This window comes from Netta rufina, assembly GCF_964035555.1.
Source record: "Netta rufina genome assembly, chromosome: 2".
In the NCBI taxonomy this organism is placed as follows: Eukaryota; Metazoa; Chordata; class Aves; order Anseriformes; family Anatidae; genus Netta; species Netta rufina.
In genome coordinates, this window is record NC_140124.1 from 51,967,176 (window position 1) to 51,988,429 (window position 21,254).

The window sequence follows — 21,254 nt, forward strand, 5'->3', positions numbered from 1 at the left end:
GCATATTTTTGCGTTGTTAGGTGATGACTGCCACAGTTCTCTCTATCAAACGGGATTAGCTCCCTCAGACATTCCCAACCCCCTGGTTAACTGCACTTTATGAATCATCACATTTATAACCTGTCAGGCGTGGTCTGATACCTTAGGGCAAAATAGGACCCTGTTTAAATGAGACAAGTCAACTACGAAATAACTTAATGGAAAATATACTGTTAAACTTTTCTAAGGTCTTGGGTGCATTTTTACTGAATGGCCAAAAGAGAATAATAACTGACTGTAGCTTTTTTTTGAGAGCAGTGGTCATGGGTATCCCCAAATCAAATTACCAAAAGTTAAACAAGCCACGTAAAGAAGCATGCAGCAATGCATTGACTAGAACACGGCTAGGAGGATTAAAAAAAAATCAACTTAGAAGCTTCTAAAAAGGCTTAATTTTTGAACAAGGCTCCTTTTTTAAAAGAAACAGTTAAAATCGCAAGATCTTGCAAGAATTTTCCTAAGAAATTCTGGGAGTATGAATCTTACTTTGTATTTTTCCCCAACTTTCATAGCATTTCATCTTCTTAAAAGCTTCCTGTGATCCAGTGCTTCAGAACAGTACTGCAATAAAACACACGGGACAAGGTCACTATGTTAAATACTAAACGAATACTCTACAAACGACATCATGTGCACTAGACCTGACAGTGTCACCTGTACATCATCAGTGATTAGCTTATTTAGTGCAGACTCATGCCTGTAGATTTACTTGGGCTTTGAAAGCTCTCTGAAAAGTTCAGCAGCTCAGACAACAAGGTGGATCAGTGCCCAGGCCCAGCTAGCAGCTGAGGAAATCAAAGGAGCCCCGTGTGTAAATCACAAGGCATTAGAACTGACTTGTTTGAAAGCCATAATATTAAAGATTTATGAAAATCTCCAGCCACACTCTGGGTCTGGTTGTGGTAGGTAGTCTTTAAAAGGCCCTTCTGAAGCAGCCTTTGTACTTACTTGTTTCTTGCATCAATAGAACTTCATAAATATATACTTGGTACACATTTGCCATAATAAAACAGATCCTGGGTACAGACACAAGAATGGTAGTGACGCAAATTAATCCAGACAAAACCACAATCAAAAGCAGCATACTTAAAGAGTTTTCTATTCATGAGGTAACCTGCATTGCAGACAGTCCTACATAAGAGGACTGCATGATTTCTAACAATTGAGAAGGACCAGAGCGTGCTGGAGATTAAAATACAAATCATGAGCTCAACTTTTCACACTGAGAAACCTGTCCTGCCTCCCTTCCCACACCCTGCCAAGATAACTATTACTCACACTATTGGTTCTGAGACAAACTCTGGAGCCCTGTACACAAGCTTGTTTTGATCAAATTCGATTGCCTGCAGTTAAGTATGCTGTTATTATATTCACGTACCATGCAGTTCTGTTTAAAGTTATCAGAACATGTGCCACTTAACATTTAAGAAAATTAAGAAATACACCCTTCTTTTATCTCACTACATTTTTATTCAGACAGCAAGAAGAAACTATTCACAAGGCTTGAACCAAGCTGATACAATTCAGACTACAGCGGGGCACCCAGTGAACTTCTGAGAGCTTGATAGGGTGCATAAAGGAACAGCACAGGGAGGCAGGGCATTTGAAATGTTACAACACATTAACACTCATAACTACAGGCATAAACATTGGCCCAGGACTGCTATTTGCATCAATACTTTATTACTCATTTCCAGTTTTTGATAACAGTTAGGTATCCTCCCAAGAAAACTGCTATCTTTTCTTGGAATGGAGAGAATTCAAAGGAACGCTACGCAAACACTGCTATTTTCCCTCTGTGATCTCTATCTAGTTACAAAACTGCACATTAAGGATTAGGGGAGTGTTCTGACCTAGAATTTAAGTCTAAAAGAAAGCATCAACACTATTGCTTTAAAACATGTGCTAGCAGGGTTAAAAGAAAATAATAATAATAAAAAAAAAAAAAATCATGTTTTAAGCCAAAGGAAGCTTCCTAACAAAGACACAGCAGGTTCTCCATCTCCAGTAGTGTATACATTTGCTTCTGATTAAAGTGAACCCCCATATTCCAGGCACAGTTGATAGCAAACTGTTAACTCTTATTTATGGGCTAAACAAATTAATTATTCAAGCAGTGAGCTTTATTCTTAAACAAACAATAACAAAAAAAGACAGACCAAAACTAAAGGGTTCATCGATTCGAAGAGAAAGCTAGAGGAATAGCAATTTAAAGGAAAGTGCTGTCAAACTAATCAGTAAATAAATAATTTCTGCATACAGCTTTTCCCAATACACAAAAACTTTTTTTTTTTTAATTTTACAGTGTACTTACTCTTTGAAAAGAGGCTGTGTGTGGCAGTTTTGTAAAATAGTGAATTGTATTCCACAGCTTTGATTATTTTCAAAATCATACTGAAGATAATCCACTTAATTAGTGGAAACTCAGTGGAAGATGCAAAAGCAAACTTTGCTCACACCTTGCAACTAGCAGTTTAAAGGAACGAGTCACAGGAATTGAGCTAACTGCAGAAAACAAAACACACCAAAAGCAAGGAAACAGTTTTCATGTGCCAGGTCTACAGATGGCAGCAAGGGTATGAAGAAAAAAGAAAAGCCATTTTTCACTGAAGTAGTATGTGTAAGACAAAATACACAGGAAGCAGGTAAAAGTATGCTTTCTTCAAAGTCAGTAGGAGCTGTAAAAAAGTACAAGGAGGTAGGATTTCATGTTTATGAAGGGTTCAGTTAAATGGATATTTACTACCAGAATAAGGCTTATAAAAGAAGCATTGAAATTAGTATGCAAAACACTCGTGTGTAGAAAAAAAAAAAAACAAACAAACACAAAGCAGACTTCATACCTACATTAAAAATAAGTCTTTATTTGTCAGCTCATGTTTTTAAGAATAACTCTTCGATATTCTGGGAAATGAATGATGCAATCAGCACCTCCAGTAGAGAAAGGGCTAAGCAGCATGTGATTTAACAGCAATAACTGTCAGTAACAGTTTAGTGAAAGTAAACACTTCAGCTAATACCAGTAAATTGGAGATGGCTCCCTCACAGGTTGTTACTGAAAACAAGAGGTAAAGCAAGACAGGCAAGCAGACAAATTCCATATATTCTCACTAATATATTACAAATAAATACAGTTTTGTAAGACCTCTGGATCTCTTAGATGTTCTACAAAACACAAGGAACCTTTAGGATCAACTTCAGGTTTTTAAACAGTTTTTTTCACATTTTTTTGAAAATCTTTGAAAAATCAAAATCTGAAACCAGAGAACCAAAAGTATTTCTGTACCATCTAATTGCTTCTGATACTAAACACTATAAAGCATGATGCAGAAAAAGTATTACAGGAAAAAAATTGGGAAAAGTACCAACTTAGGTCTCCTAGTGATCATTTGACACTCACTGTTGCTTTCCAAGAGATATTTAGCAGTACCCTGATGTATTTGCTTCCCACCTGTAACAAAACTTAGCCTTTGTAAGCTAGGAAATAACAATTATTTTCTAATTGTGTTTTTTTTTTTTTTTTTTTCCTGAAAAACATATTAAAGTCATTGCTTGTTTGAAACACACCAGAAAGTGCTATTTTTCTGACTTTGCTAATTAAGAATTACTTAAGCGACTATTTATCAGATGCTCAGGCATACAGGTAAAGATGTAAAGATTTCACAGACACTGTTCTGTGAAGATAGGAATCAAGATATTCCTAAAATTAAGTTATAGATTCTCTATTTGAGAACGTGTCAAGTCCGATACAAAAAAAATATATATACATTGTTCTGTTTTTGTTTTTTAATAAAAAAAGTGAAAATCTGGAATATAGATTAATTCAATTTAGAGAGTTTGTTAGGTTAGCACAAGGAAAACTATTATTGTGAAATAGCCATCTATACCAACTTTTCTTTCCTTTTCAGTGTTATAGTGGTTGTTGACTTTGCTAATTCTTAGCTTTCAAAGTCTCACTAACAGTGAATTACCTTTAAAAAAATATCAAAAGATTGCAAATTCATTTAAGAAGTTTCATTAATAATGAAAACTCAGCATAACTCTACAAAATATCCAAAATTCTTTATTTCAGGCCAGTATAGTATTGTTACAGGCATCCATCTCTTCCTCCTCACTTAGATACAATCCAAGTTGGCATTCCCAACCACCACGAAAGTTAAATGGTTACTTAGATGGTTACTAGATTACAGGCACAAAGTAGCCAAACAGCTTTACTTTCAAAAAGCAAAGCCATGACTGTGCTCTAACAGCATTTGTTACTAGTGCATATGTTGTTCTCCTCTCCTAAGAGGCAAGATTAGGAAATTTCACTTAATGGAAGGAGCACAGATGACAGCCCTGTTAATAAACCTGTTGTTTCATCAGTAGAGGAATGATGTACGTATCTGGATACACTGGACACTTCCCTTCATAGCTTTCAGTTGCATTTACTAGTACACATGGGCTTGCACAGAATGAGATTAAATATCCTTTTAGTCTTCATTACTGCTTTCATCATTATAATCACTACCAAAGTTCCACATTTGAAGAACCACGATTTTTTTTCCTGAAATAAAACAAGAAGAGCAAACAAACAAAAACCAGAGTATTGCAGTTCCCTCATGTATGACAGTGCTTCATAACTACCAGCTAAAAATCTCTTCCCTATCTAGAAACATTTTCCATAAAGGAAGCAGCACCAGAGACAGTTTGTATCATTTAACCATAAGAATAAGAGTGGTGTATTTTACTGCATTTCAAACCTCCAGTTACAGCGGTTAACAGTTAGCATATGGAATGAGTATCAGATTTTTAATATGTACCAAAGGCAAGTTAGTAAAAACAAGTAAACAAACAAACAAACCACTCTACAAATATATTACAAACAAAACTAGCAGCAAATACTGCTATCGTGAATGATTGACTGAATGGTCATCTGAAAAACAAGCTGATGACTCTATTATTATAAAAATAGCAAAACAAATGTTCGATCATAACATCTGTATGAACAAGTAAGAAGTAAGCGTGATTCCGTGAACACAAATCTTATTTACACAAGAGTGTCTCCGAGCCACAAAATGTAGTTTACGTTTTATGTTAATAATCATAATTCCAGTCCGATACATGCAGTTGACACCGGTAAGCATGTCTAAATAGGCAACAAAACGTAACTCCTGCAAATTCTTCTCTACAGCATGCAGCCCTATACGACTGGTATGAATGCCCGTCTTTATGTGGCACTTCAACAGCAAGGTGTACCGCAGTTGAGAGTGAAGGGAAACAGCAGAAGTGCTTACACCATGCTTTGATCAGAGGTAACTTTCAAAATATGCACAACATATGTACAATTTGATCCTAGGCACGTCTTTGGTTACATTCTCAATATAGTCTGCTTCACAGAAAAATACATAAAAACATTCAAGACTTGGTTGAAGTCCAGGCAAAGATAAAAATTTCTTTGTTTTCAGAAAGCACGACAGTAGAAGTCCCTTTAAATTGATGCTTTATTATATCCATAAACGATAAAATCCCAGTGCTACTGTAAGGCATGTAAATACTGAACCTGAAAGAAAATAAAAGCAAGAAAGAACACAGAGACAATGAATCATTAGCTCTTAGAACACTTCTACAGAAAACTAAGTATACAACGGGCTACAATATTAAAGGTGTAATCGCTACTCCTTCCCAATGTCAGAAAATACAGTTTTTAATTTACAGAACACAATTTCAAGGCAGAGGGGCACAAAAATGATGAAGGAAGAAAAGAGGATGCAGGAAAAATGGCCTGGAAGACTCAAAAGATTGGAAAAACACCTTAGTTGCTTACCTTTAAAAAAAAAAAAACAAAACACCCTCAATTTGGCAATTTACAGATGTAAAATGAAGAACTGAATAACAGGATTATTAAATCACAGTCAAGTATTCACACAAATACATGCAAACTAATGAGGCTTATTGATTTGTATTTTTAAATTTCTATTGAATTACATCAACTTTTGGTTTCTAGATATACACACAATTTTTGCCATTGTCTGCAAACAGTAGCACTTGAAGTAAGTTTGTGTTTTATGTATTTAGTTTTACTTCCATGTGGAATTCAATACTTTTTTGAATAGAGATAGTGGGGAAAAGAACTTCCTCTCATTTTAATAAATTGCCGTTTATTTTCCAGTAATGGTTCACTGTAAAAGAATATCCCTGATGTACAGTACTATGAATAGACATGATTGTCCTTATGATAAAACCTATTGTGAAAGAATAATCAAAAAGTCTAAATCAGAAGAATAACTTCTACTGTTAACTTGTTCATTTAATAGCACTGCATACGCAGCTGAAAAATGTCAAAATATTGAATTTACCTAGAGCAATAATGTATTTTTTCTAACATACATGCCTGAAAAATGAGCACTTAAGGAATGTGATAATGAACAGTCAAAAAGCCAGAATTGTTCCATTTTGTAGACAGAGCTCCAACAAAAGCCCTAGAAACACATGCAGCAGGCTGCTTTTATAAAATAAGTCAGGCATACATGAACTTTTTGACCGTTATTGACAGCCAGTCTTTTAGATTTCTCACACACATTACAGTATAAAGAAAGTGAAAAGCACACAGCCCATGCAAAATGAAGCCGCAAATCACAGAAAACTTTCTCTAAGTTAAGTACACAAATAACCTTGCTGATATCAACTGTGACTACTTCAAGAATTTTATTTGAATTAGGGCCTTCGTGAATACAGTCAATTGAAAGTTTGCAAAAATGCTGTTAGGCTTAATAGTTTCAACATCAGATTCCTTACCTGCCAAGTACTTAATGTTATCAAGTTTGTGTGATTCAAGCATTGTTTTTAGATCTGCAACTTCTGTGTCTATTTTTCTGTCTGTTTGGGTCAGAGCTCGATCTTGTTGTGCATGCTGGAAAACAAAGCAACAAACATAAACAATTTGAACAGTTCTGAGTTAATTTAGAAATGTAACCTATTCTTTTAAGTTGCATTTCTGACCTCTCCTTAAATGTATGTTAATGAAATAATTTGCATTCAAAGCAAACAAGTTCCTTCCTGGCTTATTATATCCATGAAATTGAAAAATTTGGTGAACTTGGTAAACTTACATGACTACTTGCTTCCTAACATGTAATCTAGAAAGGGGCAGAACTGGATGCCTTCTTCTCTCAATCTAGCAGCATAATCATTAACTTTAATCTGTCACTTGGCCCACAGATGTTCAAGTCACTGCTCAATTATAATAGCTATTGAGATGTCTAAGAGCCTCTTGTGACAGAAACATACTGGAGCATGAAAATTTATGGATCATTAGAAATACTAAGAATTGGTCTTCTGATGTATAAAGCGTGCCTTCATCTTCCAATGAATTCTACCACTAAAACAGCGATAGACAGACTTCAGAATCTGATTATGACAGAAGAACAAACGTCTGTGAAAGAAACGGGATGGAGTTATTACTCAGAGAAGACTGAAAGACAAGACTTTTTAACTCAGATCAACACCTTCTGTGGTGCTGATATTTTCAAATCAGCACTACTGAAACATTTTCAATCAGTTAATGATTTGTTAATGATTTACTGCTAGACTTCTTCCGATGGCTAATTCCTGATAGTACAGAAATAAAACAAAATGAAGATGAAGAGCTTAGTAAAAGCCTCCCCCTAAAATGAAGCCAAATCAATCTAGCAGTGTGTCACACTGAACATGGAAAAAATCATTGATTTCAGAAGAACTAACGTAAAATTCTGTCTACAGAAAATACTACATGCATGAAGTTTCAAAACAAACTGACCACTGAACAGTTTATATAGACACAGAGGAAACCTAATAATATATATGAAAGCCTTTTTCTTCTGTAGACACTTCAGTCAGCTGTACTAATATGGAAGCGCACGGGGAAATAATAAATCTCAATGACATTTTGTACATGAAAGTGTCTAAGCACATGAGCAACTTCACAAAGAATACCTGGTCTATAACATGAGCATAAAAAGCTTTTTTTATACGATTAGCTACCAAGTCCTTACCAATTCCACTATTTCTGTCCTCATTTCAAGTAGTTTTCTTTCATTGAGTGAATACTGGAAAGGGGAAAAAAGAAAAAAAGTAAACATGATATTGTCTTTAAACCTTTTCCCCCCATTTAAATGTGTATTGCTTGGTTTCCAAGTTCTGTAAAAATAAAAAAAAAAAATGGATCTGAAAAAGAATGTTGTCTGACAACACTTGAGAAAGTGTATTGTAGGATGACTGTTGTCATCCTACAAAGCCGAATTCAGACAGGTTTTCACCCACTCTTCTGAACTGCAAAGTGCAACAAGTTCAAGACAATAATCATCTGCAACACTGATATACATTAATAATGGTAGAATGCAATGGTTCCTGTCCACTACTGGAGCAATTCAATTATTCATAGGACAGCTGCTAAACCAGTCTACAGTGCAGAGTATTAAGGTCATCGGGCTCCCATCTCAGAATGCTCAGTTACACAGCAATAACCTCATCTGTTGACATTCCCATGTGGAAAGTCACTTTATTTTTCCTCCAGTCTGGAATCGTATTCCACCTTAATAGTAAACTCAGATTAATCTATGTAAATGCCTCAGCATTGAAAAAACCTCTCCTTAAGTATCTACAGCAATATTTGGACTTATGACTGATCTAAAGATCAAGAAATAGCACAAGGCTACAAATGTGAAAAAGAAGAGACAAATAATAGCATTTCTACAATTCATGAAACATTCTTTTGCTAAATTCTACAAATTGAAGACAAGGACAAGGAAAAAAAACCTGAAATTTATATTTATGTAAAATGTCTAAAAGTGGTAAGATGGCAAAACTTATAAAAGAATCATTTAAAATCAGGTTTGAAATAAAATTTCACGTAAGAACAATGCCTCATTAATAAACTGGTCATCACTATCAAAAATAGTAGTATATTTAAAATAAACAGTGTAATGGACTGAAGTAACTTCTGTTTAAATAGATGTTGTTGGCCAAATAGACTTCTTTTTTAGAATAATTTATACTCTGCAAACTTCTTTCTTGATGTCCATATTTGTTCAAATTTGCCTTGGGGCTAGAGCTCCCTAGGTCGAACACAGGGATTTCAAATTGCACTTTAAGAAAGTGAAATACACCCTTTTCCTACGAAGAATCAACACAAATCTGTAATAACACAAGTACAGAAAGAGGAAAGGCAAGGTTAACCCCACCCTGAAATTAAACAGGGAGATTTCCCCTTAAGTCCACATGTTTTTCCACAATGCAGAGAAAATTCAGTTCTGTCAGATGCATCTTGACATTTTTAAACAGCCAGCTTAGAGGCACTGCAATGCATGAACAATATGAATATAAATAGAAATCTGTACTGTACTTCAAGTTTCTAAATTGCATCTATATCATTGCAGATATAAATCAGGGCACAAGCAGATGTGCATTAAGCAACAAAGAATTCACTAGGAAATGTAAAGTGGAACTAACTTATTCAGATAAAGCATTTGGAGTTCAAAACATTAAAAACGGCCGACATCAGTGTTGACAAATTAAGATATTCTCCTTCAGCATTTAGTCCAAGCAGAACTGAAACATAAGAACTTTTTACTTAAAGTACATAAAGTTAAATCAATTTAAACTTAGGACATTTCTCTTCTGAATAATAGTTCTGTAAGAATGCATAGTAAGCTTCAATAACCTGAGTCTTATTCTCACAAAGACAGACATTCAGTCTTAAGTCACGTTAGCATCCAAGTAAATATAGTGATGCTCTACTACAGAAAATACTGGATTATGTTCTCCTCCCCAGCTCAGCATATATGCTGCAACCTGCCCCATATCTGTCTGCATTTTCCTTTTCTGTTCATGCATGACAAAGCTGGCAATTAAAGTAGGGGAATGTTGGGAGTAAAAGAGTAGTTTTGAAAGAAACTATGAAACTGTAGTTGCATGACAGACTAAGTTAATCAACTTTCTTAAAAGAAAATTCACAGCTGCAAGGCTTGCTTTTTCTGGGAGGCAGTTGAAGTGATGCAGTGTTATAAGCAACAAAGTCCAGATTTCAGGGTTCTACATAAATATACAAAGAAATGGTAGTACCTAATTCATCACCTGTGAAATGTGTTTATATAGTTTTTTTGAAGCCCACAGTATTTCAAAGCTTTGGATCCACACAGTTCATACATTTTGTATGAAGTTGTTCAAAAAAACAAACAAACAAAAAAAACACACAACCACCAACATAAAGTATTGATCTTTAAAAATGGACCTTATCTGCTCCACTTGTATTTTATTCAAGCATATACCAGGGGATAACAGGCTGTTAGTCATTATACTCATTCACCAACTCAACTGTTACCTGAACTGATCACTATGAATAACTTCAAGGGGCACACACAAAAGTTAGATGACTTCTACTTTAACAGTTCTTATTGCCTAGACCGCAGATGAATATTACTTCACTATGCACTTGTGATAATAGGACTGAATAAGAAATACAATTTGCAGTAAAGTGCTACTGAAAAATCTTTCAATTTAGATTATGCAATTTGAGATCCTAAAAGCTATTCAAGAGATCTACGGGAATAGATTTCTATTTAGACTGCTACATATAGTGCAAAAACTTATCTTCTAGTTTTTCCTCTAAGTTACTCTAATTAAAGAGGATGTAAATTCAGCTCTACCAGATATTTCAAAGTTTAAAAGAACCCAAATCTTTAAAACAACCCTAATCAGTATCAGTTACAATAAAAACCAATCCCAACTATTTTCACAATAGGTAATGCCTGACAAACTAGCCACACTAAATTCTCTAGCTATAGGGAAATAATACATCTTCAGTGATGACAAGTGTAATGAAACGTGGATGCTTAATTCAGTGTGAAAATAGAGCTATACTAACAACATGAAAAAATCTCCATGTGGCTAGTCAGCATATTTAAATACAAAAATCTATTGTATTTAAATGTAGTACACTGATATTAAATCAGTATCAAGAGACAGACATACAAAAGCCAAACAATACTACTACACCTTGTACTATAGAAACTTAAGGATGAGTAATGTGGATTAACAGTATCTTGAAAACAAACAACACTACAGATTAATATCAAAATCACATTCTTACCCAAATTAGGAGACTATTCAATGTTTGGATTCTTCTAGAAGAATGCAAATAAAACTTACCAATTCTTTTACTCTGCTCTTTTCTAGGTTTAGGTTCAACTTGTTATCTGCACGCACTTTAGTAATTTCATCCTAATGGGGAAAAAAATGATGAAGCAGTTAGCATGAATTTCTATTTATTCATGAGCAAAATAAGTTAGGAAAATATATTGTGCTTTCCTTAATTAGAGAGCAGATTGATTCCCAAGACACGTAGTGTGCATCTTCTTCCAAAGTACAAATGTTCCAACCTTCCCCCATGGAAATACTCATGTTCTGTAGTATGAACTCATTCTCACTGGAATGAGTCAAAAACTAAACTGCTTTTACACCAGAACACTGAAAACAGCAGCTGATTGAGAGCACATCCTTCTACAAGTGCTGCTAGGAATGTGTCATATCCCATGACTCACTGATTTCAGAAATCCATGCCTAAGTACACTTGTAAGATAGACTTCTGTGAAGGAATCTTGATGCTCAAGATAATGTTATAAAGCAGTTTCCAACTTTGCAATTTTGAAGAAAATCTGTTTCTAAAGACTATATCTAGGGCTTTCAGAAAAAAAAAAAAAAAAAAAAAAAAGCTACAGGTTTAGAACTCAGAAAACGTTTATTGTATTATAAACTTCTGACTTTTTACACTACCATTAAATTATATACTTCACGGATAGCTCTAAGTGATTCCTATTTCTCGCAGTGACAGCTGCCACTTTAATGCAACCTCCCAGCAGGAATTCCAGCCAGCTGACGGTTTGTCATGAGGCAAACCACTGATCTAACGAATGTGTGGGAGAAGCAAGAGTTTGATGATGCTCTGGGATATTCTACAGTTTAAAAACAAGCAAGCATCTCTCAAGTAGACCAATGTCAGCTAGTCAAGACTTCATTAAATCAGGATGAACAATAATCACACTGTTTCTGTGCTAGAATTTTTGAACTTTAACTGTGTTGTAATTAGATGTCATTACAGCACGTGTTACAATTCAATGAAATTGAGAAGTCTGAAATATTTTTTTCCTTCATTTTTTACAACATTGTGTCATTCTGTCTTTCAGATGAAAAAGTATGAGCAAATGTAATTACTGCAAGGGCAAATCATTTTATATTTCCAGATAAAAGTTAAATTTAAGATATCTTGCTTTAAAAAAAGATCTCAGATCCTTCATATTCTACCATTGAATATACTAACTCAGCTTATTCTTTTACTTGCATAGAAATAAGTTACAAGTCAAAAATCAGATGCCAACCATTTTAAAAAATGGTATACTGAAAGCCTAGATGCATTAAGTATTTCACAGCATTATATAAAACACGTGAGACTAGCCCTGAGAAATTTATTCTCCTTTTGGAGTTAACATAGCAAAGAAGAATTGAAGATAATAGGGAAGAAATAACAAGGAGGGCACTACACTTGATCACATTGTCAGCTAACTTGACAAGACAATGTTTTGACAGTTTCACTGGCAAATCCTATGGTAGGAAAGGTGCTCCATCCTCCCAGGTAAGAAGGCTATCACAGGAAGAAACAACATTTCTGAAGTAAGAGGACCATATTCCATATTCATATGGACCATGTTCATATTCATATGAACAGTTAAGAGTTACCTGGTTTCCAATCTTAATGCTTTTTGCAAGAATTTTTTCTTTCTGCGTAAAAGCTGCATATGACTACACACTCGTCTAAATTTTGAGACTTAAGCTAAGGCTTTGAGACAATCTTGATTTTGACGTTAGAAAGCTATTTGGAATGTTACTCAGGAGAGGAAAAAAAAGAACAAAAACAGCATTGATCTTTAAACCTAGTAAGAATAAGAACCTGTAGATAATTCCTAGATAAGTTTCCTCCAAAGAGTCTGCTTTCTTGATAAGGTTATTTGTTCCCAAACAAATGGGACCAAACATAATGGCACCAAACTTAGTGGCTTAAAGAAGTCATTTGAAAACTATTTTAAGTTCTGAACAGCTAACAGAAAAATCTTCAGGAAAAGAGAAATACTGTAACCCATTATTAAGTGCTGTAATTTTGAAAGTGTGTTGTGTTTTGAATATGATAACCAGCCCTAAACACAGGGCTGGTTAAATCACTCAGCCTTAATCATGATGTGCCACGTACCTACTTTCTGAGTCTGAGTTAAGGAAAAAGTACTCAGATTATTTTTTTCTTCACCACTTAGTGATGAATTGTTTACAGTTGTCACCATTAATTAAATATGCATGAAATTGACCTTGCTGCAGCCCATACTGTACCATCAATTGCTGTTTCAGTGTCCTATATATCACAACAATCAAGCACGAATTTTAGAATAAGATGCTAAGAGAAACAATTACTTTTAAAGCAAACCAGATGGATGTTAATTCTTAATTATATTGGTAGAGCATCTTACCATGACTTGCTTCTTTATCTGCTGGAGTTCAAGTTTTATTTTCTGGGAAAATAAAAAAATTTACACTTCTATTATTGCATACAAACAACCTCAATCTAGAAATACTAATGAATGTGCACCTAATACTAATGAATGTAGGAAAAACTACAATGCATCATGTGAAAAGGAAGGCAGAATGAACATGGTTTTATTATCCATATCCTCAGTACACGTGTAGATATATCCACACATACACAGATGCACAATCACTCATTACTACAGATTTCCAACCAGCAACACAAGACAGAAGCTAACAGTGCTCCACAGCAGTAAAGGTGGCCAAATGCATAGGAGGTTTTAGTAAAGAGTAAACACAGACAAAGGTAAATGATTATTCCCCCATATCTAGCATTTTTGAGGCTGCATCGAGCTGTGTCCAGCTTTAGGCTCTCCCTGGTACGAGACAGATGTTGACATGCTGGAGCAAGATGAGCTGAGAGCCACCAAGATGATGGGAGGCTGGAGCACACAAGGTAGGTGTGGACAGCAGGGAGAAGCAGAGGGGTTTGCTCAGCCTCAAGAAGAGGCAGCCTCGTGGCAATCATACTGCAGCCATCAACTCCCCCCATGGTCTCTAGAGGTCCCTTCCAACCCAGTTTATTCTATCACTTTCTCTCTTTCAAAAGACATGTGAAATAGGAATAGTAGTAGTTGTAGTGGATTATCTGTTTTGTTTCCTTCAATTGTGCATGAACTAGCAACCTGCAAGGATCTACAAGGATCCCTTTTGCCTGTCTTGTTCTGTGTGTATTCAGTTAGCTATGAGTTGATGAAATAACATGTGACCCGACTCTCCTCTTGCCGTATGTTCTCACTATCACCTTCTTTTTTGGCTAAATATAGTCAAAACATGAGATCATGTTAAAGAGTTGAAAAAAATAATAATCACAGAATCCCAGAAACGTTGAACTGAGATTGGACCTCCGAAGATCATCCTGTCCAACCCCTTGCTCGAAGCAGGGACAACTAGAGCAGGCTGCTCAAGGCCATGTCCAGTTGGGTTTTGATTATCTCCAGGATAGGGACTTCACAGCCTCCCCAAGTATCTTATTCCAGCGTTCAACCAACCTTACAGTAAAAAAGGTTTTTCTTACGTTCAAACAGAATTTCCTGCATTTCAATCTGGGCCAGTTATCTATTTTTCTGCCACTGGACACCAGTGGAAAAATCTTCTCCATCTTTACTATACCGTCCTTTCAAATATTTGTACACACTGATGAGACCCTACTCTTTTTCTAAGCCAAGCATTCCCAGCTCTTGCAGCTATTTCCCCAGAATGCTGTGTTGCCATCTGGAGGGACCTTAACAGTCTGGTGGGTCAGCCACTCCTCCCAGCCTTGCAGCACCTGCAAACTTGCCAAGGTTGCGCTCTGCCCCTTCATGAGGTCATCAACGAAGGTGCTTAACCGTATTAGCACTCAAGTAGACCTCCTGGGTACAAAACTCTTCTTTACATCATTAGAAAAAATAAGCAAGTGCTAGAATTCCAAAATACTGATCTTTACCTCATTTTCTGAACGGAGTGCTGAAAATTCACTTTTCTCCAAAATAATCATGTCCTTTTTCACTGCACCAATGTGGGACATTACTTGCTGAAGAGCGATCTCCTTTAAAAGAAGAAAGAAAAGCCTCAGAACATACAACCACAATGCTTTTTCTCAGATGCGCATGGAAATACAATGGGGTATTCTGGTACTCTAAAATTTGTAACCCTGAAACTTTAGAAATTATCTCCGTTTCAAAAGACAAGATAAATTAAGCGGGAGTGACAAAATAAGTGAGTTATGCTCACATGTTAGTAACGTTTGGAAAAAAAAAATCAGCGGTACTAACATGGGTCAAAATAGTTCAATTAATAGCATAGAAAATAGTTTCTTCCAAGTATTCAAATTCTTAAGCTAGGAAGGGCATTAGGGACAGAGATGTCCATGTGCTAAATGAGGAAAGCTGACTTTCAGGCCAAGACTCCCCAGTGCAACCATGCTCTTTCGTAATTGCCCTCTGTTCCACCTCCCCCTGCATGAAGGCTCACCTTGCTTCCCTACTCAGCTAACCAAAATCATGCACTATATTCATACTTTTAAATGCTCTTCTCAGTCTTTTATACCAAACTGACAGAAGAAAAACAAGCATCCTCCACATCTTTAGAAGATGGATAGGTCTCTCTGTAGACATTTTTCTAGATCCTACGCTATCCACTTGCAAACAGGGACTCCTTTTTCTTCTCTGAACATCCACCTCTAAAAAGTAGGCCCTTGCTTTTGATTCCGGACTAACACCCTTACAAATCTGACAGTGCACTCTAACTTCACTTTTGTCAGGTAATGCTATTTTAATTTATGGCATGGTATTTCTAAGTGGCATCTGGAGACGCCTCACTAGCCTACCTGACTACAGCACTGGAAAAAAACAATGGGTCAGTATGCTGGATTTACCAGAAAAAGAGTACTGCCATAGATGCCTTCTCTCTTATTCCGTGAGGTGCCCATCTTGCATTCATTCTCTCCACTCTTGACTGAACCCAATAAAATAGAGAACAGCTTCTTCCATATTCTCTCTCTTCCTCATCTAAATACATACACACATATTTATTGTGAAGGCTTTAATCTGTTTAGTGTAATGCTTCAGCTTTTACATATCCAGCTTTGGGCTAATGGCAACAGCTACACCTGCAGTTTTTCAAACCCTCTTCCAATTCTTCATTCTCTTGTGGCATAAGCCCTTATGCATTCAGACTGTAACAAACTACAGGTTTGTCATGTTACTCAGGACTCAGGGCAACACACATACTTCCTGAGCATGCCATACAAACTTGTACATGGAGGTAAAGACGCAATGATTGCTTATCATAAAACGCAACCAACCATGGGGGAAAGGTTCCCTTTAACATTGTATTCTTTGTTCTGCTGCGGAACAAATTCAGTACAGGAAGAAGTGCTTTAATATCTGCTTTGCCTGGAATCTAAGAGCTAGAAAAGAGGGGCTGAAGCCTCGCTGGGTGGAAGATGGTGCAAAATCTACTCTTTAAAGAGACGGTCCAGTGCAGAGGTTATTATACCACAAAGACAGCAGCTGCAGTTTTCTCTTGTTTAAGATGATGACCCAGTCACTACAAAATGAGTTAAGAGTCTATGTTTGGAAAGTGACTTGAGGCTCTGAATCCCAGCCTCACAGAGCAGCCTAAGAGGTGGTATTTTAGCTATGTTGCTTGTCAGCATGGTCGGCTTGACTAGCTTACACGTCAGGGAATTCCTCACAGGTAAAACCGCCATTCCCTCAATGCTAACAACTCAGTTCAGGTCTATGAAATGTTCTGGTAGCCAGGAAGGATCTCTGTAGATACTCAGCATTATCGTTCTATATCCAAGCAAATTTTCTTCACTTCCACCAAGATGTATACATGCTGGGTGGGTTTAGAAGATACCACAAACAATGTATGCAAAGGAAACAGACAGCTTTCAATAGCAGCATCTTAGATAGACTGTTCCTGTACGTTACCAGTATATAAAATTATACCAACCACACACTAAAAACATCATAAAGAAACAGCTGAATTCTAATACAATATGAATATTATAACAGAAAGATAAATCAAAAAAGACCACATAACTGCGTGGTAAACGACAGAGGAAATCTTTATGTTGTTGCTATAAATCTAGACAAGAATATACATAGTAGCCATAACTATTCAAATCCATGCATTGAGTACCTCCTATGTCTGTGTAAAATCCTTCTCAGCAATTCTGTTTCAGGTTACAGTAAGACTGAAAACAAAAAACTATCTGTGGATCGTGCACCAACTCACAATTCCTGAGTTTCGATGTCCATCACAACACTGTTAAGTGTTTGTGAAATTCAAGACAAAACTCAATTGTCAATAGGGATATTTGCTGTTCACTTTCAAATTTTTAAAATCCAGTGTCTAACAGTGAATAATAATGGCAACATGTATTTCCTTAGCAGATGTACCAGATTTCAGTTGACTTTAACCCCACAACTTCTTTGAGCTGACCTGCTGTACTTTGGTCACCATGTCCTTGTAGATCATATCCAGGTTGGTGTTCATGATTTTCACTAATGCAGATACGATCACCTCCGACTGCTGGGTAGTGAACCCTGAGCAAGACAAAACATAGCAAGATTCATATACCAACATCCAGACAGCTTATGAAAATACCACCTTCTAATACTCATAATGAGGTTAAAAAAAAAAAAAAAAAATCAGCCATAAAAGGTAAAAAGAACATATTTCTCTCCACGTAACACTAGCAAAAGAACGCAACCAGGCAGTACACCCAATCTCCTCCACCCCAGAATGACATCTGTGACGTTGTATAGCTACTTCTGTAGTACAGCACCATTATAATACCAGCAAGAGAAGTGCTGAAAGTTTTTCTAAAAGCATTATGCAGTGTCACCTCTCACGTGGTTATTTCTACCAACAAGAATCCTGGCCTTCAAAAGCCAATACCTACTTTTAGTATCCCTACGTATACCACTGACAATATGCAAATCCCAGCAATCCAATGATTTTAGTCTTATCAGCCTCTGAGTCACCATGTAAAAGCCCTTTACACTGAGTATGTTGCGAACTATTGTAAAACATAGTCCCTAGAAATACTCTCAACTTTCCTACTTCCAAAACATAGGAGAACGTGTCATGAACAAGATTTAATAATTATGGAGAGGGTGATTGTTTCAAATATGTAGCAGGTTAGTGTCAGAAAGCAGCAATGAGGTCTGAAAGCAAGTTCCTTTCAATAGCTGAGCTGATTTAATCATTTGCCATTGCCAGAAGGAGACACCTCTCCTCACTCTATTCTTTCCCCTCCTCGTGCCACTTTATATGAGTCTTGGTGCTCACTCAACTGCTCTGTGAGCTCATTAAACTAATGTCTCAGAATACTAATCAAGCAAAGAGCTGTATAATTTCCTGAGAACGAGGTTGGCACACGTGCAATCACACGTTTGGGGGAAAGGGAGTGGGACCTCTCCTGAAAAGCGAGCTGTGCTGACCTTCCCCACCTCAGTAACATCACACTGAAATGAAGATAATCTACTGCATTATGTCATAGCATAAGAAGAGCTGTACTTTATATTCTTCTACACTCCAAAGCTGCATTTTTTTGGGGCAGCCCATTTCCAGTCCTATTACAGCACGTTGTTGTGTATCGCTGTGGTTTAGCGGGGCAGGCAGCTAGACACCACAAGGCTGCTGGGCGATCTAGGAGAGACCACCGGGGCGTTATCACCATGCTTCAAGGCTCTGTTCCCTAAAGATGCAGGCACCCAGAAGGCACAAAAGACAACGCGTAAATCCAAACCTCTAACACCACAGGTCAAGGGGAGGCAATTCGCCAGGCAATTCTGCATAAAGCCCTTATGGATGATAAGCTGCGTGTTCAGGGCACGTTACCATTCTCTTCCAAGAGGCACACCAGCGCATGAGTGTCGAAGAAGAGCCTCCTGCTGCCCAGCAGGGAGGCGCTGCCCTTGCCCTGCGAGGACCCTAGCGCTGAGGTGCTGACACCTGGAGGGGGCGGGGGGGGGGGGGAAGACAAAACAACGAAAAAAACACATTTTTATGAGGAAACGGCCAACCGAGGGGCACCCACCCGACTGGGGAGCTCCCTACGAGCATCCTAACGACGCCGTGGATTAAGCAACGCACGCCTTTTGGCTATCGCGACAGGCTGCGACACGCTTTGCCGCCAAACCCGAGACATGCCCCCCCTCCCCGTCCCCTCACCACCCTCCTCTGCCCTTCTCCCCCCGCCCCCCCGCGGGCGAGGGGCGCGCGGCGCTCACGTGACGCAGCGGCGGCGGCACGGTGCGGGAGGGCGCCTCGGGGCCGCAGCACCAGCAGCGCCCGCCTCCCGCCGCTCACGGCCGCCGGGGCCCGGGCCATGGCGCCCGGTGCCGACCGGAGGCGACGGGGAAGGAGGAGGGGAAGCCGCCGCTACCGGAAAGCCATGGCTGGGCTCCCTGCCCCGCCGCCTACCCTTCCGCCACGACCCGCCGCCCGCTTCCGCATCCGGGGGTTGGCTTTGTGGTTGGCGGCGCGGTGGTGGAGAGGAAAGCGGAGCGGGCGGGCAGCTCCTGAGGGAGTTTGGGAGTGGTGGGGACGGACAGAGACAGGCAGACAGACAGACAGACATCACTTATTGTGTGCATGTTCTGCTTTTAAAGGAAATGTACTTGATATTTACAGAGAGTTAAAATGAGAGGAAGTGTGCTCCGAGCACCGTCCCTCCCCAGGCAGGACTTCCCTCACAGGGAGCTTATTTTCCCTCTGTAGGTGTTCACCAAAAGCACGCAGCACCTTTGCTTCCTCATCCCAAAATCAGTGATTGCAATAAATCAATACACGGATCAAATCGTTGGTGTGTGTCTTTGTGAGGACAGCTGAACCCTGGCAGCACACAGCAGAAACTTTCCTAATAGGCATTGCCTCTGCATGGATGCTGCGTGCCCGGGGCCTGGCGTTAGCATGGCAGTAATTCCTGGCATGTATGAGTGCAAGCGGTTGTCTTGGTCTTGTCTAGATGACCTCCTAGTTGTCTAGATGACCTCCTTCAGCCAGCTCATCCAGGGTGAAGTCCGTGCTGGTGCCCATCTTCATCTTCTCTAGGGAGCAAAGTCATTGCCGCTGCCTGCAGAGGTCTCCCAGAGCAGGCAACCTTTTCTCTTCACGTCAGGAATCAACTTGGACAATTTTCCCCATTTTGGCCTCCTCAGTGTTGTCCCGTGGAAGTCATTACCTCCTCCTTAGAGGCTACAAATGAAAGATGTACTGAAGGTTGCACCCTCAGGATCCCAAAATGTTGACCCTCGCAGGCATGCAGTGTTCACTAATCCATGGAGTTACAACCCCCTCCTAGGTTACAACAATGGAATCGGCAAAGAAGGAATTATTTTTAAAAATGATTAAATGATGGAAATGGCAAAGTAATGCTAAGTACGAAATAATGACTAATAATGGTATCTGCTGTGCTTTGGGAGCTGTTCGGGTGAAAATTAGAGGGGAGGGTAGAACAAGCTCTGTGAGGTATCTCCAACTTCAGCTACGGCTGCAAAGAAAGCAAAGGCAACCCTAGGATATAACAAGCATGGTATTTTCAGTAGTATTATTGCCCCTCCAGTATAGCTGCATTTCAAAGGCAAATGACAGCACTAGTCACTGCAGTACAGGAAGGATGAGTGCATATTCACAGTGATCACCTCGTGTCAACAGGAGCGTTAAGGGGAGCGAAGGGACTTTGCTGTCACAGGAGGTTGAAAAGAGCCTGGCAAGGGGATCTTGTTTCCATCTGTAAACAGAACAGGAGTGTAAAAATAGGCAGAGAAAGGAAAAAAAACAAAAAACACTGCTTATGCAGAAGAATGTTACTGATAAAGGAACATATGGTATAAAGTGGCCATGAATAACCATAGATTGGAAATTAAAAGGATTTTACTCAACAAAAGTGTCCTTGTGAAAAGCTTCCCAACAAGAATCAGGAGAGAACAAAAACTGAAATCAGTTTTCATATGGATATGGCTGGCTTATGAAAAGGATTTTACGATGTAGTTACCTACAATTGCAAGGGACTAGCTCCTGTTCCCTTGCATTAATTTTCCATTGTGGAGGTTTTTCACTTTCCCCTT

At 38.2% G+C, this 21,254-nt stretch overlaps 1 protein-coding gene across 2 annotated transcripts; it reads right to left on the reverse strand.

Annotated features, from left to right (window-relative positions):
- Positions 1-565: 565 nt before the first annotated feature.
- On the reverse strand, positions 566-19,597 carry MCUR1 (mitochondrial calcium uniporter regulator 1). Of its 2 annotated transcripts, none has more exons than XM_084306989.1 (9): positions 19,416-19,597; positions 19,024-19,137; positions 17,620-17,723; positions 15,113-15,214; positions 13,569-13,610; positions 11,206-11,277; positions 8,052-8,105; positions 6,817-6,931; positions 566-600 (listed from the first exon to the last, which is right to left on the reverse strand). In XM_084306989.1, the coding sequence occupies exons 1-9, from the start codon at positions 19,513-19,515 to the stop codon at positions 590-592; spliced, it is 714 nt and encodes a 237-aa protein (XP_084163115.1). In that variant the 5' UTR covers positions 19,516-19,597; the 3' UTR covers positions 566-589. The 2 variants fall into 2 exon arrangements, with proteins under 2 accessions (XP_084163115.1, XP_084163114.1); XM_084306988.1 differs by lacking the exon at positions 566-600 and adding an exon at positions 2,919-5,581.
- Positions 19,598-21,254: the final 1,657 nt, after the last annotated feature.

Excerpts from the sequence above, each read along its gene's own strand:
- MCUR1 (XM_084306988.1), bottom strand. The coding sequence starts at position 19,515 with ATGGCCCGGGCCCCGGCGGCCGTGAGCGGCGGGAGGCGGGCGCTGCTG. Across the intron at positions 19,138-19,415 it reads TGCCGCCGCCGCTGCGTCAC|GTGTCAGCACCTCAGCGCTA; the intron begins GTGAGCGCCGCG and ends CGCCCCCTCCAG. Across the intron at positions 6,932-8,051 it reads GGACAGAAATAGTGGAATTG|CATGCACAACAAGATCGAGC; the intron begins GTAAGGACTTGG and ends TTTGTTTTCCAG.